Raw genomic sequence first — 19,946 nt, 5'->3', positions numbered from 1 at the left:
GTCATCGGTATCTCTTTATCAGCTCTGTTAATTGCCCCGAAATCACTGCCATATAAAATTATTAGTCTCAGCAGTATCTTGTAAAACTGTATTCTTGTTTCACAACTTGTGTATTGAAATGGTTTCTCAATTGATGACAGCATCTGTGAGCCATATTTTATTTTTAATATCAATTTTTATGTCATCGTTTACCATTGCACTTAAATGTTTTACTTGAGCCACTTGTTCAAACCCATATTCATTAATTTTCAGCCCGTCAGTTCTTCCCACGACATTGCCTGCAAATGCTAGCAGTTGTACGGACTTTAAAAAAATTGTATTCTTTGTTTGTATACCTGTCTCTAACTGCCTTCTCTAGAGCTATATTAAACAGATGACATGACAGGGAGTCTCCCTATTTCAGTATAGAAAACACCTGATGCTTCTGATTCAAACTTTAAAAAAGTATACTGAACATTTCAGAAAGAGAAAGTTAACTGATTTTTTTAAATGAGGCTAATTTAATTATGTATTAGTGATACTTATTTAAATATTCACGCAAGCAAGTGTCTGTGTAAAAAATTCTATCTCAATAGGGATTTTTTAGGAAACTTACTCCATTTTACGAAATTTCTTAAAATGTACAAAAACCAGGAGAATCTTAATGAAACCAGCAGAAACTGGCAAAATCCAGTACAGTTGGCAGCTTTGTATACGCGATTACATAAGCTATTTATAATGCCAAGTTAACAGCTTGTGTCAATGAAAAATTACTGGAAGGAATCCTTAAAATTTACCAGAAATGAACAAACTATTTTTGGGGAAATTGATTACAACAGTTGTGACAGTGAAGATTATTGAATTAAAATATTTCAGGCAAAAATTATGTAAATTGATTTCTTCTTTCTGAATGAAATCAGGAACAATTCCTTTGTTTCTTGATACCAATGCTGAGTAAATGCTTTTTATAACACATTGAACAGTTTCATAATTGTTATTATTTACTAACATTACTATCATTATAATTATTATTTACAGTGTTTTAATTATTTATATTTAGGAGATTTTACACAGAAACACATCAACAACTTAGCTCTTATTTCACAGAAATATTTATATATCCCCCATTATGATGCAATGAATACTGAATTGATATTTTTTAATATATATTTCAGCATTAATATCTATTATAAAAAATTAGCAAGTCTGAATTTTCATTGACATGCAGTGCGTTCATAGTTTCAGTTATGTTGTTGAACTCAAAAGTACTAAAACTCCTTTAACCCACAGCTGCCAACTTGCACAATACTGAAGTAATACACTGAGTGGTAGTAAAATAAAGTAAGACAGCTACCACCTGCTCTTTTTATGTTGTAAAAATGCAATCTTAAGATTTTGAGTTAGACAAGTACAAGTTAACAGTTCTTATTTTTTGAATAAATGAATATTTAGAAGAAGTTCAGTATCATATTAATTGAAGAAGCTTGTTTATAGGGTTTAGAAACTTGTCTCTGAAGAACACAATAAAATTTTCAAAAAAAAAATATGCATTTTTGATAGTTTATCCTTTTTAAGATTATTGTACTAAAATATTGAATTGATTTTCATAAAAATGTAACAAATATAAGAATCGTAACATATAAACATGTAAGGGTAACAGCATTAAGTCGAGCTTGGTACAGGAGCTGGACCCGCTGTGACACATATGAACAAACTTGTGGGTCTAGTTGATCATTGGATCGTGGTAAAACACTACCATTTTAACTACTTTATTGAAATAATTTGCTTAATTATGTAAGAAAAAGAATTAATGGTATTTTCAATATAAATAGTTGATATGACAACTTATTAAACTGTAATAAATTTTAAGGAAGTTTGCTAAGGGTTATTGACAGTTATAGAGCAATCAAAAATAAATGTAGGCAAAGCAGCTAAAGAATGTTAAAAAGGGCCAGAAATGGAGGGCTGCTGACTCTCCATTTCTAACAGCATATCCATTATTAACAGCAGCATTCCAGTAGGATTCAACAATGATGAAAATGGATAAACGTCGTAGGGACCTGATACTGATGCATTATAGTTATTTGTAAAATTTTATTTATATGGGTTATTGATCACAACACTCTAAAAACAATTTACTCTAAACTTTTCTTTATACTTGCTGTATCTCTAATTAACACTATTTTCAACCAATTTACTTCAAATTTTGTCGCAATATTCAAAATAAAGTTTTCATGGTGATTTTTTATTTGGGTGGACTGGTTCTGAATAATCCACAATAATTTATTTTATGTCATGATTAGATTATTATTTTTAAAAAACCCAACAAGCAATGAAAACTGCTCTCATGTAGTTCGAAAAAATTCATAGCGTAAAAAAATTATGGATTTTAAAAAAAATAGTTCTAAACATATTTATACTACTAATTTTAAGTTTTGTATTTGTAAAATGAAGATTAAAATATGAACAGTGCGCAAAAAATTAAACAAATTACCCTTAATTCAATTCAAAGATTGAATCTCTGATTCAAGGGGTGACTTCAAATATGTGTATTAATAATTAGTACAGACAATATTTTAAGTTATGAAATCAGACAAAAACTTACTTTCTCTAAATAAACATACCTTTTTTATTATAGATCTGGGTTTTTGACCCCCTAAATATAGGGAGGAACCGCAATCTGGGAAGTATGATTCTCATAGTGAGGTCAGGAAAGCTATCAAGTTTAGATATCTTAATTCAAAGTTTACATATTTCGTCATATTTTGAGAATCTTAAAAAAATTTTAGACTATTAAAAATAAATATTTATTTGCAAGATTATTGCTTTTATATTAATCTTAGGACAAACAAGTTATAATTGTGTGTTAAAATTTTTTAATTCTCTTAAAAAGTTCAAGATATGGTGAAATAAACAAAAAATGAAGTTGGTATTCAGAGGTTTATTGGGGATCCAAAATCCCATCATGAAAAGGTATGTTTAATCAGAGAAAGTAGGTTTTGTTTGTCTGATTTTCTCACTTAAAACATTGCCCCACTAATTAATTAGCATATATGAGGTCACCCTCTTAAACTTTTAAAATTGAGTCCTAGAATGTAAAAATCTGATCATTAGATCAAAAATTATTCAAAGCGGTCCGTTTATTTTTTGTACACTATACAATAAGATTAAAAATAAAAAAAAATTATCAAATTTATTACAATCATTGCAAAATTGATTAAAAAATCCTTTTGTGCAAACTTCTGTGTCGTTCCCCCCTAAATAGCAGTTTAAACATAGACAATGATTAATAAAGAGCAACATATTTCTGTATATTTATTAAGCAATTCTGGAGATGGTATAAGATCATGAAAACATACACACAAATGAAGAATTTGTGTAAGCACATACTAAATTACTGCATAAGCTTCTACCATAGGAGATGCTTATGATTGTTTTCTTTAATTTAAAGCTATATTATAGCATACCAGTTTTTATCTAAAATACTTATTACAGCAATTACTGACAAATTGAATATCTATAGAATTTAAAGCTTTATCTGAAAATAGCAAAATAAGAATTTAACTTTTATAAAATAGATTATAAACTTATTAGGATAAAAAATTATTCTTTACGATTTTTTTTTTTTTTTTTTTTTAATATATTAGATTTCTTTTACTCACTTACCACTTTGACTTATTTAGGAACACAGATCCATTACAGACCTAAATGTTCACATATGCTTTATGATATTATGAATAAAAAGTATAAATAAGTAAATGTAAAAGATATAAATAACATATAGATATAATGTAAGAATAAGTTAATGTAACTATGAGTATAATTCTTTGAGTATAGAATTCATGCAAACAATCTGTGATGCGGAATGCTCAGTTAACTGAGATTTGTGAACCAAAAATATACAGCTTTTTTTTAAAAAAAAAATATACAGATGTAAAAGAAACTTCTAGATCACAAATTTCGGTGAATACAGAGTGTAACTAATATCACGCTAGAGGTGTATACATTTAAATTCTGCTAATGAATAAAAGTGTTAAGATCACGGAATAAATTAATGTAAAACTGAGTGAATATGAATGGAAATTTTTTATAATTGAACAGTGATATTTGAGTAATCATTGGTATTTACTTATTAATATTACAGGAAAAACTGAATATAATACCCAACCACAACTGATTCTTTCCCTGATTAATTACTTATATATTAGAAATTTATTCACATAAAATTCAAAAGACATGTATATACAGTTGAGCACATTCAAATTTAGTAACAGAAGTTCATTAATTTAGCACATAACAGATTTAACTTAAAAACCACTGATACAAAAATATGAATATTTCTAACACACAAAACAGAGATAATTTTTTGTCGATTCATGTCGAAAATAAATTAACAATAAAAGATCATTGATATAATTAAAGAAGGAAAAAAATCACTCTTTTAGAGCTTATTAAATAATACATTTTACAATTTTTTACAAAATAGAAAGATTTTTCGTTGATTCAAGTTGAAAATAAATTAACAATAGAAGGTCATTGATATAATTATTGCTTGCTTGATTATTGCTCTTTTAGAGCTTATTAAATAAAACATTCTGCAATTTGACAAAAGTAAATGATTATAAATATAATTCGTCAAAATTATTCATCATGTATAACATAAATATAATTCACCAGCAAAAGGTTTTACTGTGCAAATATATGAGCACATAAGAAAATATAACAGTAATATTTTTAAAAAAATTTTCAACAAAAAATTATTTGAAATAAGTTAAAAACCATGTTTAATCAACCAAAAATCTGAGATAAGTGTTATGCAATTTTATAGTGCATATAAAATGCCACGTTACATTGAATTTATTATTATTTAGAATAAATTTTTCTATTCTTAAAGATCAATTGATTAGTTACGATCCTTAATATTTGAAAATTTAGTAAGCATTGATTTGAAATTTAAGTGGAGCTTAAGATTTCCTATAAATAATAAAGTGCAATCTGTTAAATGGAAATATAAGTTAAAGAAATAATATTTTTTTTTTTAAATTTTGTAAAATAGATTTCCATCCAATTTAAAATTCAGCCAACTTTCTGTTTAAATATTTTTATGAAAAAACACTAAATAACTCTGTTTTATATAAATTAATAGTACAAAATCCAACACCTTTTTTCTTTTCAACACACTGTCTATGAAAAAAATACAGATGTCAAACCATGATATTTAAATGAAAGAGAATTAAATATAACCTTACACTTTCAATTCCATATTTCACAAGCACAAAAATGCAATATCAATGTTTTTGACTTATGTATTTGTCTAAAGGTTTTTACTATAGCAAAATGCTTGCTGCTATTAACAGAAACGTTTAAAAAAAAAGTTTTGCACATTAAAAAAAAAGCAGTTTTGCTCTAAAAAACATCACGGCGGATAATCACCAAGCCCCACTTCAAAAATCAACATCAGGTATATTCAAAAATCAACAAATGTACAATAATCTTTTAAATATTTTACCTCATTACAGATGAAATACATAAATTCTTTGAAATATCATTAGGCATTAAAAAATTAAGTATATTAATGATGGGAGAAAAAAGAAATTTTGAGTATTGAAAAACTTAAGTAATGATAGTGTTCCTTGGACAACAAAGTGATTAAGATATTGCATGAGTTAGGAGCAGATAAGACAGACATCAGTTACAGCCTGCATTATGCACCATTAGAACCACTTACTCCACAGAGAGTTTTTTAGTTCATAAATACATTACAATCACAGACCTAGTTGAATTAAAAATTAATTTGTTTCCATTTTTTCACATTGTGGTTGATTTTGAGTTGTGTCATCTGGTTTTGTAGCTTCTGGTGTGTCATTGGTAGAATCTGGCATTTCACTATCAGCTTGGGGTTTGTCAATTGGTTTTTCTTCGGGAGGAGGTTCAACTTTAGGCTTTGGTTTTGATAATATAGGGTTTACCACATTTTCAAGCTCCTGAGAGATATAAAATACATTAATGAAATGTGCAGTACAAGCCAAATTGTAATTCATCATGTATAGTCATTAAGAATAGACGAGCAGATGAAACATTAGACAAAATTTTTAATCCAGCTATTTAGATTAATCATTCATTAAGAGCATAATATACTAAATTAATGTACTAATTAAATTAAATAAAAATATAAATAAAGCCACATTATAAACGGAGAGCAATTTTAAATACAGCTGATTAGCTAATGAACCCTCCAGATTTAATATTTTATCAAAATTTAAAATTTGGATAAATATGCATTTATCAACTTTTTATTTATCAATGAAACCTCTTTAATTGTTTGATAATACTTAAAAGAAATTAATGAATTTCAAAACAAAAATACAGCGAAAGTAATAATTGAAAGTGAAAGCAAATAAGTAAGTGATCCTAAGAGAAGCATTTAAAAATTCATTAATAATTTAACGTGTAAGTGGTTCCAATTATGTTTAAATCAAATGAATAAAAAAAAAAATTTGTACAATAAGAGATTTAGAGAATAGTAGGAATTATCCCTTAATTGACATTTACTTAATTTTGCATCCCAGTCTAGGATTCATTCTTAATAGTTTGAGGGGGTGACCTAAAATATGCTAATTAATTTGCGTAGACAATATTTTAAGTTCAGGAAATCAGACAAAAAAAAACATACCTTTTCCCAACCAACTTCTCTGAAAAACATACCTTTTCCCAATGGATTCAGATTTCTGACCCCCAAAATATAGGGGTAGCCAAAATCCGGAAAATATGGTCCCCATAGTTAGTTGCATATTTCGCCATAAATTGACAACTTTTAAAGCGAATTGAAAATTTTTTGCACACTATACATTTTTTTTAAAGCATGAAGTTTTACCTAACAAAAATACAAAATTTGAGCTAAATGTATTGAGTAGTTATTAAAATATGTTTTACTTGATACAATATAGTATAAAAAGCTAAAATGATATTTTCAAATATAAGTTTTGTTGAATAAAAGACCGTAAAGAAAATTGACCGGAAATGATAAAATTAAAAAAAAAAAAAAAAAAATCAAGCTGGGACTGATGTGGATTGTTTTATATAGTATCAATTTAAAAAATCTACTGTTTTTTTTTTTTGGCTGGTTCCTAGACGAACCCGGATTTTGTAAGCACACAGTGGAATCTCCTTATGAAAAGGCTTAACAAAGCATTTTTCTTGAAACTGAGATGTTTTGTCGCCATTAATTCGCATTTGCAGTTGATGATGTCCTCAACTGAACAAGTATGACAGAATAACCTTTAACTATGAGATTGAAATAGAGTTGCACTCTTTACCTACAAATCTTTAAAAAAACATTTCGTTAGTCAGTCATTCTAATGAGCATATTTTGAATGCTAGCAGGTTGATGAATTTAGTTTTGTTGGATTTCCATTTTTAAAACTAAATGTGGAGAGAAAGCCTCTTAGTATATTTTAGAATATTTTATACAATGTTAATGATACAATTTTTTAAAAAAGTCAATAATTTCTGCAACACCTGCTGGTTCTCTTTTTCTTTATTAACAGTTATTAAGAATCAAAAACAAATTGGAATAGCTTGCGAAACCAACCAGTTTAAGCCTGAAAGAAAACTATTAAAAATGAAGATGAATTGAGGTGGCTTTATTAGAATGAATAAGAACCAGAACATTATTTTAACTGGTACTGAACTATTTTACATATTTAAATGGATGGTTGATGAGGTTTAAAGAACAAGGAATTTAAAGAAATTAAATGAAATAAAATAAATTTTTATATATATTAGATTTATTTCTATACAGATATCAGCTAAATTTTTTGACTACTTTGACTTCATATTACACTTAAGTATACAGATGAAAACAAAAGGGTCTACTTTTTATAAAAAGAACAAAATATGAAATGCCTCAAGTAATTTATCAAATGATAGCCAAGCTCTTCACAGACAACCCTGTCATACAAAGGCCTGTGTCGTCATGAAGCTACCTGATTTGCTCAGCGAAACTTGTAGCAGGACATTTTGAAACACCATAGCTTAGCCCAATGTTATTTTTTTTTAGAATTACTTTCTTTACTCATTAAAAGTATGACCAGTTGTCATCGGCTAGACAGTGCAACAAGATAACAGAATGTAAGAATACTGAAGTGGGTCAATCACACACTACCTGTTGTAGGAACCTCCGGGTTTCAAGAAACGTGGAGTGGATATAGTTTACAGTGGTTTACCAGTCTGTTTCTAACTGATCTAACATTATCCAAAAATACTATGGTCGAGGCAATCTGATGATCTGGCCAGGCCTCATAGCATATTGACTTTCATTGCCGACAGGTCAGTGGTAGAGAAAAGATTCTTGTAACCTAATTCGCTGAGTTTATGGACTAATTTTTATCTCTAAAGAATAATACTTACAATCAGAGATATTCAGCGATTGGAATAGTATGTGATGTCCTCTAATCTTAATCCAACTGAAGACATGCGTGATGACATAGAATGCTCAATTGCAGCTTGAAAACTAGCTCCAATGAAAAGTGATGATCTCAAGGAGGCCTAAGTGCAAGAGTGGGTGCAGTTGCCACAGGGATAGATTAGAGCTTCATACTGCTTATCAGGATCCTTATGTGAGAGTTGTGAAGCTGCTACAGGCAATCATACAGCCCATTAGATACGTTTTTATTGTTTAACGGGGTATTCAGCTGCTGGGCTGGACAAGCGATCAGTTCCCTTATTTAGGGTACAGGTAATGCTTATTTTTTGGTTTTTCCTTATATTTGTCTTTTTAATTACTTTTACCAGTGGAATATAAAAAAATTTACCAAATACATACCTCTTTTTGTTGTAAAATCTCATTTACAGTAACAGGTGGGTTTTCATAAGGTAATAGACTTGATAAACGCTGGAGAGTTTTCCCATGCCATTCTTGTTTCTTTTCTAATATACTTTGAACCTGAAACAAATATCAATTTGAACATTTCTGTAAAAGAAATTTAAAAAAAAAAAAAAATCGAATATTACTTAGGTGCTTATAATTTCTATTAACATCGAATTCACAAGATTAAATTGATTTATGGCTGTTAATTTTAGTCATGTTTACTTTCTCAGCATGTCTTAAGTAAGATGCCAGAAACTCAACAGTAAATGACTCATTTTAACAAGAGAGGCATGTGTGAGGGGCTTTTTATTTGAAACCATGCACAGAAAAAATTTTCCTTGATAATTTTTTTAACCTAAGTCAATCCTCTTACATTTGCATCTGGTTTCGTCAGATTTTTCTACATGAGTTTTAACATCTCTAAATAAGTTTAAAATTAAGAAAAAGCTAAGTAAAGCTAAAATGTCACAGGAATTAAATCCAAACTTTCTAAATTTAAAAAAACTAGCCTCATTAATTCTTTAAAAAAATTCTATGGAAACAAGTGGAAAATTAGATTTTGATGAATTTTGGTCACCAGTACATAGAAATTATTGAAACTGGTATATACCAGACAGATAAATGTTCATAAATTTTGAACATTAATCATTGTGTGATGAATTTTGAACATCAATATTCATCATACAATTTTAAGAAATCGTATCAAATTTTAAAAATAGTAGTTCCAGAAAGGAAGTTAACGTTTCCAAAAGATATACTAGAGTACATTTGAATTCACTTAATATATGTTTAGGTAACTTTTGGCAAAATCAAATTTTCTTTTATTATAAGAACAGCTTCAAAAAACATATTTAAATGCATGGAAACAAGGTTCAACTGTGTCATAATCACTAAAAATGTACATGAAAAATGCTCAAGATGATTCATCATAAATTTATTATGAAATAATCATTACAAGTCAAGAGAACTTTTAACTTATGAGAACTTTTAACTTAAAAATATATCAACTACATATTCAATATATTAATTGACAATCAAGAGCTGAGCTGCTTTTTGAAACAAATTCAAAATAAATTAATTTTAATTCAAGATTGCTAATTTACATAACATACCAATAGAAATATGCAAAAGTAAAGATTATATTGCAATGTTAAATATTATATGGATAATATACTTTATTCATTTCTTCTACTGTAATGTGATCATAAAGTGGATCTTTATTTTTGAATAATTGCAAAGCTTTGTATGCTCGCTGTAAGCTGGATCCTAATGCATTAAAAGCTGCCTCCCTGTTGTTAAATTCAGTAAATCGAAAAACTATAGGATCCCCATGATTCTAGAAAGAAAGAAAAAATTTAAAATTTCTCACACTATGAAAAAATTACATAATGTAAAACATTCTAACAACAAATTCTTACCTTCAGGTCTGTCAGTTTCTGTACATAAACACTCTTCTGTTGATCTTCACCTTCATCATAAAGCCAATTTTCTGTATCTTCCAAAATTCTGCAAAGTTGCTCTTTGCCCTAAAAATATTGTGAATTTTAATAAATAATATAAATTAACATCACTGCAACAAGTCACTAAAACTTTTTAACTTTATTACCTCAATACATAAACTAAATTTTAAAAAAGGCAAAATTAGTATTAAGGGCTTTCAAACTGGTCACATAATAAATGAAATTAGAGTTAAGAAAAGCAAACTTCATGATGTATGCTTAATGAAATAATTAGGATTTTTTTAAAAAAGCATGGAAAATATAGACACTGATGCTTGTAAACATTGCAACACTATGAAAGAATTATCAGAAATTAATGAAATTTTTTCCACATTTTACTGGTAGTGGTATAAGCAATTAAATTTTCAAGACAAAGAAAGTTCCAAATCAGAATTTTGTATAGCCACCATGCTGGGCGTTGAATCATAGGATCATAACGCAATCCTTAAGAACAGCATTCCATTTGGCTTTGACTTGATGCCTAAATTTAAGTCTTATTGTGTGATCCACCAGCTGCATGAGCATGTCACTGAGCGATGAAGTCCTAGATATGCTCAACAGGCAGCATATCCAGGGAATAAGCAGATGGAAGAAACAAAGCCAGTAGTGCACTGAAGAAGGCTTATGCAGTCCTAGAAACTTGTACACAGGCATTTTGCTAAATGCAGTGCTAGAATTTTGTGCCTTGCTTTGATAAAGTGCCAAGAACGCAAAGAATATGAGAGGACCTTCGACTCCAAAATTTTCCCTATGTAGTGATCACTGTTTAAATTGCCTGCAAATTGTCTTAGGTAAAATCGACAATACCCATTAGCTTTCCCCACTATGAAGACAGACGCTTGTGTGATATTCTGCTGAATAATATACTGCAGAGCAGATGTTTTCTGACATAAGTTCTTCCATCATAGTACACCAGAACGTAGTGAGATTCATTGTATTGTTTACCACCATAATTTTTCTGGAAGAGAACAGTTTTGGTAGCCTTACATATAAAAAATAGTAGCCTAAATAGAATCTTCAGAGAAATAATTAAGATACCATTTGGATCCATGAACTAGTGTTTTGAATAATTATAAGAAAAAAAGAAAAAATCTCATGATAGAACCGTAGAATACAATAACTAAAACTTCACCAGATTAGCACAATAGACCATTTACCATTTCAACTATTGCTTCAAAAGCTGAAGAATATTTTTTCCTTCTTTTAAAAATGTCATGAATATAATAAAAGGAGATTAAATAGAGACAAATATTAAAGTTTAGGGTAAATAAACTTGTTTTGCTTTTGCTTCTGAAAACCCGAGCAACTATAAATTAAATGTGTGATTAAAATAAATTGTTTATCAAGATTCAAAATTAAATCATAAAATTTATTTGATTTAAAGAATTCATGAACATTTGAAAGTGCATTTTCATTTATAAATTATTTTTAAAAAAAATATTTATATTAAAGAAAAAGTTTTCCCCCCACACGTTGATAACTGTACAGTATTTTAAAAATTTCCTAATATTATAACTTTAACATAAAAATTTAAAGATCTAAAATTACTAAAAAATACATACTTCAGGAAAATTTGCTATGAAATGTTTTTTTTTTTTTTTAATTTTAAACAAAGGATTTGACAAACTGAAAATATTATTATAAGTTTGGAATAACTAGATATAAGTGAACAAAATTATTTAGGAACATAAGAATAACTAAATTTCAAATAAGTTACATACACAGATTTCAGAATTCAGTATAAAACTAAAATATATTATTAGTTAAATCTTGAAACATTTTAATAGATATCGTTAAAAAATTATATTAGTCATCTTTTGTTTTTTCTTTGCCAGTTTTTTACCTACAGAGAATTGCAAGAGGTAGGTTTCTTCGAGAAGAAATCAATCTTGATGAAAACATTAATAAAATCTTAGTAGAAAAAAGTATGTAAAGGTCACTTTATGCATTTAAAAAATTATAATTTTCATAAATAAAAAATTTATATACTTCTTTCTTGTCCTATCTTGTGAAATTTTGATACTTACATATTAAAACTTAATTGAATATATATTAAGATTATAAACCATATTATTTTAAAATAAAAATACCTATATTTTAACACAGATTAGGATTTTCTTTGAGTAATAAAAAATAAAGACTTGTAGCTTCGAGAAAATTGCATAAAAAAGTTAAAATTATTTTATTTCTAGTCGTTTGTATGAACCATGAATTAATGTAAAAAATGTTTTGAATTATGTAAGCGAATCTGAAGCATTAAATTTTGCCCATAAACTATAAAAATTACACTAAGAGAAATGGAAATGATTAAAAAGATTATAAATAAATAATATAGGTAAATATTGAGGATAATTAAGCCAACATAACGAATTAATAATCAATTGAACATTGAACACAGTACAAAAACTAATCCATTGTACAAAAATGACGATTATTAGCAAGAAATTAATCCAACTATGATACATTTCTGCCATTAAAATTTATCAACATAATGAAAAATCTAGCAAGCAGAGGCTGATTGTACTACGGAAACTCTAAGGCAAAACTTTTCTTTTTTCCTCTTACTCTTATAATTCATTTTTCTTTACTTGAACAATTTCGTAAATAAAAAGCATTTAAAAAAATGTATCCCTTTTTATGACAAATTAGAACAGAGGTAGAGTGCCAAAAACTTAATCTCTTATTATTATCCACCACAAAATATGAGGAATTAAGACTTCTAAATTTGCAAGAAGCAGCCCCTTGAAAGATATTTGCTTTTGGACCCTTTTTTGCCTAAAAAAGTGGCCACTTTTTTGCTAGTGGAAACGTTACAATAGAAGGGAAAAAAATATTTAGAAAGTTACCTGTTCAGTTACAAATTTTTCTAGTACTCCATAAAGTTTATCTCTAAATTCATACACATACTCTTCCACTGCATTTTTTGCATCTGCTCTTTCTTTCTCCATTTTGTCTTGCATCATCATTATACCCTATGCAAATATGAAAGTGACTTAATAAAGCAAAATTGTAATATTTATTTAAATTTATCCTACATACTCTTAAATGCATTTACCTGAAACAAAATTATCACCTCATAAAAAAAAACCTCATGAATTACCTCATAAAAAAAACTAATAAGTTTAGTTTCTAAAATGAGTACCACTAGTATAGAAGAAGTTTAAAAAAAATATCTATTTATGGCCTAGTAGTGGTCACAAAAGGAAAAATCAGAAAAAAAAAAAAGAGTTTCATAAAATATATGGAGGAACTGAAGAAAGAATGAATAAAAAATTTAACTTTATAATAACTTTATAGCCTAGATCATATAAGTCTAAAAAAAATGAAGAAAAAAGAACTAAATTCAATAAAAGCTATAATTATTATTTGTATAGAGATTCTTTAAAAAAAAAATTTTGAATAAAAAAAAATTTTTTATAGAAAATATTTTCAGAAAAGAAAGTTTTAATAATGACAAAATGAAATACAAAACAAAATTTCATCTAATAAAAAACCAAGTAACAAGTATCCAAGATAAATGCTGTTTAGTTGATTAAACAAAAAGAAATAAGAACAAAACCTTACCTCCCTTTCAATCAACTCATCCAACTCTCGCCTACTCAGACTAACTGAGTCAAACTCAATAGGGAGATCAACAGCTTTTGTTACACTTTTCGGTTTCTTTTGCTCTGGTTCTTTTTTCTCAGTTTGCTGAAAATATTCAATTCATAAATGAACATGTACTCGAATTATAATTACTACGACACTGAAAAATTTATTTATTATATTGTAAATGATTGTCATAATAATAAATATTATAATGTATTGTCTGAGTTCAACAAGAGCACTGAGTTTATTCATATTCATTGCACATATATGTGGCATTTAGTTAACCCATATTAGGGGGGAAATGGAATGATAGAAACCAAGTATATATTGTCTTGAAAGAAATAGATGCCCAATATCTGAATGTACTTGGAAGACAACCTGGTGGAAGATAAACAGGTTGTACACTAAATCCAATTTCAGAAATCTATCAAGCTTCATCTGTTTGACCAATCCATTCATCCAGCCCAAAGATTGCCTAATTATCACTAATGCATTCTACTAAATGTAGCCCCTTGTCACTGGCACTTTTTTGGTCAGTTTAGAAATTTACTATAAAATGTGTACTTTCTAGGAAATTTTCAACCAATTCCAACAATTTATCTAGAGTCCATCTTTTAAAACCTATCTCAGTACCTTTAGACTATAAGCAATGGGGAAGAAATTGTGACCTTATTTATAATATGTCTGTGCATTTTTTTAAAATATTTTTCCAGTGTTAAATTATTGTGCACAACTGTGCTCTATTCAATTCTCATTCAACGTGCATATGAACTGCCATTTATACATACATTTCTTTTATTTTGATATTTGTATGCCAACGCATTTATAACTTAAGTCACTTCCACTGTGAATATCTATTATTTTACTTTTCTTTCGTCGAATTTTAAATTCACAAAATTTAATAGCCAAAATAGAAAAAAATAAAGAAATTGGACATGGGAATTATTAACAAAAATATGAATTTATAAAGGATTAAAACAAACTTAAATTAAGAGAAAATTTTAAAAAGTGATTCTAATAATAACTTACATTATTCAGTTGAATAAATATTTCCTTAGTGGATACCAAATTAACTATTGTCAAAGAAAGTACAATTAGTTTTTTTATTACTAAATATATAGCTTTTAAAAACTAGACGATAACTATTTAATCTCTAGTTAAACTTATAACTATCTCAATATTAATAAATTTTGGGTATTTATCCAGGTTACTCTAGATATCTACCAAAACCATAAAAAACCAGGTATTTCACACTTATACTCATACCCAAGCTCATTTTTAGATTTTATTCTAACAAGAGTAAACTTATATTCTAATTATATTACTTACATCGTTGCTCAGAAAGAGTTGTAAAGCACCTTTTTATAAGCACTAGTAATTATTAGTAGTATTAGAGCAATATCAAGTAATTTTCTGAATTTGATTCAGAATAGATGAAAGTGGTGGGTGTCATTGTCATCCTTTCTACACTCACGGATATAAGAATTTGCAACAAGTCCTTTTATTTCTATCTTTTTTTATGCATGAATAAAAATTAACAATTCTTACAATAAAACTTTAGTACTTTATTCTCAGTAAAGCTTATAAGGAGTAATGCTCAAACCCAAAGCAGGAAAAAAGCATCTAGATGTGTATTGGAGAACTTTGACCACATTTTTGTCAACGTGATGTCAACAAAATATTGTTAGGTAATGCACTGATTTAGTATAACAGTTCATCATTCATATCTTAAATACAAATACTTACAGGTTTATCTGTTTCTTCTTTATTTACTTCATTATTAATGTCACCATTAGGAGCGGTGGTATTCTCAGACTCCATCACTTCATCTTTTTGTTCCCCATTAGCCAGTTTTTCAACTTGTTGTGGAGTTTCTTCAGAATTACCATTTGCAGGTTGTTTTTCTAACATAGTTGCAGAACATATGGAAAATATGCCATGAAGGTTAACACGTGCTTTTATTTTCAACTTAGCACTTTCACCAGTAGGTGAAGGAACCACATTCTTGATCTTGAAAGTAGCTGTTAAAAGTTTTAAAAAGTTATTTAGTAAATTAAAATATAATTTAACAGAATATTTTAATCAAAATCAAAAGAATATTAAAAGCTAAGCCTAAACTTGAACTTATTATGTCAATATTGCTATGTTAATATTGTTATAAATATATATTTAATACATATATTGTTAGGTTAGTATTAAGAGTACTTCGTTAGTTTTTACCAATACATTAATGATTGGATAATTAGCTGTGAAAATAGAAATTGTGATTCAAGATATGGATTTCTACTGAATTTGTATATTATGTACAATGTGTTTTATTTTTAAACATTAACATTCAAAACAATTTTAGACTTGCAAACCAACCTGCTAACTATTCAAAACAACCTGCAATAAAAATGATTTCCTCCTTTTAAATAATCAACAACTTAATTAAACTTTAAATTATCAACAAAATTAACTTTTTTCAGAAAGTAGCAGAAAATTAAATTCTCATAGAAATATAAAACGGTTGCATTTTTAACTTATGCAACTAACTGACTGTAGGAAATGAAGTATGTTTTTTTTTAAAAAATTGCCCACATCGTGGTAAACAAATTTCTTTTTAACTACAATTTAGGTACACTATACATATTAATTTAAAAATGAAGCATATACATTGTTTGAACAAACGCAAAATTAGGGGTGAAAAAACTTACTAGGTCCAACACTGCCAAATGTTTTAACAAGTTGTGGGATATTAATAATAGCTTTGCTTATGTTTTTGCATATGCAACAGTTAAGGTCCTAATAATTGAATAATGAGTCTGGAAACTAATTACTATAAAAGGACTACTGGGAGAGTTGAGAGTTGTCAAAACCATGAACAAAAATATAAGATGCATTTTCACAGATTATAAGTCAGCAGTTTCTTTTTTAAGCAAAACTAATGTAAAAAAACATTAAGAAATACTTACATAATTTATTTGTACCACAAATTGGTATATCCTTGTCTTTGTAGGTTCCCTCAATCAAGAAAGGTTCCTTTCTATAGTAAGTCAAGAGCTTGGAGTATGGAACTTGGTGCCCATAAGGAAATATGTCTAATTGGCTAAAATAATAAAATGCAAATTAATAATCTATTTAAAATTATTTTAAAAAAATATCAAATATTTATGAAAAATAAGCAAAAACAAAATACGAAGATCTTTAACCAGAGTAATTATAAATAAGTAATAGTGTGACTGTCCAGAATACTAAGAAAACTGCAAATTTCGAACATGTTAAAATTTCAGATATTTGAGTTTAAGTTTCAATGATTTAAATTAATTTAAAATGAAATTTATTGTGATGTTCAAATTTTCGTACTGGTCTTAAAAGTTTGACAATTTATTACAAATGTTTTGCTGCACTAATAAGCATAAATTGTTACTTGGGGTGCGATAAATCTAGGGTGCACTGCAAAAAAAAAGCGAATGAGAAGAATAGATTTACAATAGAATCTGTGCAAATTGAAACTCTCAAGAAGTGTTAACTCAAATGTGTGATTCAAAATTTTCAACATTTTTGTAAGGTTTGAAAAAATATGCTTTTTTATTATGTGCAGAAGTTAACGAGGGGCACAAATGGCCTGTAGTTTGAGCGCCCCTACCTTTCAATATTTGTTGAATCAACAAATATATATTTAATACTTTTAAATTAATATATTTTATTTTCAGACATAAAACATGGAAATAAATTATTCAGCTTAAAAAAAAATTTGTAGTAAGTATTTAAAAAGATTAAACCAAAATATTCTGATTTTATTTTAAGATTTCCTTTCCATCCTAATTTTAGACTGAGCTTGTTTCCATCAGATGTAATGCAAAAAAAAAATTTATGCTAAAGATGAAGTTTAAAATATTGATCTCAGAAAACTAATAACTTACAATATCAGTAAAGACTAACCATCTCTTATAATTAATTAATCATAGCTGCTATTATAACAGCTGAACTTTTTCAAATTTTTTATTACTTCAGTCCAAATTATAAAAAATATAAAATCTGATCATTAGATCAAAACCTATTAAAACACTTGTTTTTCGGCAATGTGCATCCAAAATTAATTTAATTTCATCTAATATCCATTTTTTACCAACTTGTCATATTAAGCTTCCTTTCGTCCATTATACTCAATACAGTAAAATCCCACAAAAAATATTCAATTGACAGGCTTATTATTAAACCAACACAGGACATGATAGTTAAAATCAGAAGGCTAAAATCATTGTTTTTACATAAAGAAAAGAAATAAAATAATTTAAAACTTACCATATTTCTGATGTATGCTGATCAGGGAAAGTAATCTGTATGTCATATGGCTGAATATCAGTGATTGAAAAATCTCTCACTTTAAAAGTCGGAGACAGCATTGCACACTAAACCAAATGAGAAAAAAAAATTAGAAAGTAAAGTGAATTCTTGTTTTAGCATTTTAAAAACAATTTTTATTAGTATAGAAAAATTTAAGAGTTAGAAATTTTTGATGCCAAATTCAAAAAAGAGTAACCCAACAATGTCTGTATTCTTATTCAAAAAGAAAACCATGTCTGGCAATAAACAAAAGAAAAAAAATCACTTTTTATAAGTGCGAAATTCTAGCAAAAAACGAATAATAAAAATATATAAACAGGGTTGCCACAGTAAAAAATGAACAAAAATCGTTGCTTTTAGTAGCCTCAAGCATAAAAATAGTCGCCTATAACTATGAAAATAGTTGCCTGAACAGGAACAAAAATAGTAGGCAAATAACTAAAATTATAGCTTAATTATCAAATACTATGATTAGGACAGGGTCATGTCAGAAATTTTAAATCGTGATAGCATATTGGACATCGCGATGTATCGTGATTTAGCATATGTTCAAAAATTACCTATGGGAAATCTTTAATCAATCAAAAATAAATAAAAAGGAATAAATATATTATAAAAGAAAATATTAATTCTAAACATATTCTACTATGACATCAATAGCATTGCTTAATTTTTTTAAATTAAAATAATAAAGATGTCAAAGTAAAAGCTAACCCAAGCTTTATTTCATTTTTCTTAAATTAAAAATGATTTAAGATTTATTGGTTTAAAAATAATACTGTAACAAAATATTTTACATACATGCATTAAAAAAAAAAAAAAAAACAGTGGAAAACAAGCCAAAGAAATGTTCACTTTAGAAAAAAAAAATTTTTTTTTTTAATTATTTGTTGAGAAAAAACCATGCTTTTGAAACATCATTAGACCCTTTTTTATTCAATTATCTAAAATAATAAAAAGTAGTATTAACTAATGGTCAAATTCTGCACTTAATAAATGTAAAAATATTTATACTTTATTATTTTTTTTTTTTTTGGAAAATAAAATCAGCTAAAGATTTATTTGTTTAAAAATGACACTGACTATCTAACAAATTATAAAACAAACAAGTATTGAAAGAATTTTAATAAAAATTTAAAAGAAAGTACTTTTAAATAAAGGTAAGCTGTGTTTTAATTTTTTTATAATTAAAAATGACTGAACATTTATTGGTTTAAAAATAATCAAATTATTATACTTACCTATATTTAATAAATTTAAAAAAGCTAACTTTTTATAAGAAAGTCAAATACAAATTATACCCCCATTAAATTGTATTGCTTAAAATAAAAAACAATAATTGAAAAAACTCAATGAAGAATCTTTTTTTTTTAATTTATATTTTTTTTCCACTGATCTATAGAGTTCAGAACAAAAATTTAAGGTAACAGCGATTGTGCAGCAATCGCAAAGTAACACTAGGTCTACTAAAAATAATTTACTAGAATCGTTATATCCAGACAGGAAAAAAAAATGGTATGAAATAATGCAGAACGAAACGATCGCTAAGAAGCAAAAGGTCTCACTGAAAATAATATACAAGAAACCAGACAGTTATTTCCGACGAAATAAAATGCACAACGATCGCAAATTGAAAATAATCTTAAAAAAACGCAAAATTCCAAAGACAAAAATGGACATAA

The 19,946-nt window shown here is 27.3% G+C and overlaps 1 protein-coding gene across 1 annotated transcript in view; it reads right to left on the bottom strand.

The window, feature by feature from the left end:
* Positions 1-3,281: 3,281 nt before the first annotated feature.
* The window catches only part of LOC107438136 (heat shock 70 kDa protein 4L), a 37,722-nt gene continuing 21,057 nt past the window's right edge, over positions 3,282-19,946 (bottom strand). The window contains exons 9-17 of the mRNA XM_016050336.4: positions 18,223-18,329; positions 16,890-17,023; positions 15,682-15,956; positions 13,912-14,037; positions 13,194-13,319; positions 10,267-10,374; positions 10,023-10,184; positions 8,804-8,923; positions 3,282-5,963 (exon numbers count right to left, since the gene is read on the bottom strand). Coding sequence (XP_015905822.1) covers positions 5,769-5,963; positions 8,804-8,923; positions 10,023-10,184; positions 10,267-10,374; positions 13,194-13,319; positions 13,912-14,037; positions 15,682-15,956; positions 16,890-17,023; positions 18,223-18,329 — 1,353 coding nt within the window. The 3' untranslated portion in view covers positions 3,282-5,768. The remainder of the gene's footprint in view (positions 5,964-8,803; positions 8,924-10,022; positions 10,185-10,266; positions 10,375-13,193; positions 13,320-13,911; positions 14,038-15,681; positions 15,957-16,889; positions 17,024-18,222; positions 18,330-19,946) is intronic.

This window comes from Parasteatoda tepidariorum, chromosome 12 (genome assembly GCF_982258835.1).
Source record: "Parasteatoda tepidariorum strain Cologne lab strain chromosome 12, Ptep-v5.0, whole genome shotgun sequence".
NCBI lineage: Eukaryota > Metazoa > Arthropoda > Arachnida > Araneae > Theridiidae > Parasteatoda > Parasteatoda tepidariorum.
This window is presented reverse-complemented; position numbering and strand designations above follow the sequence as displayed.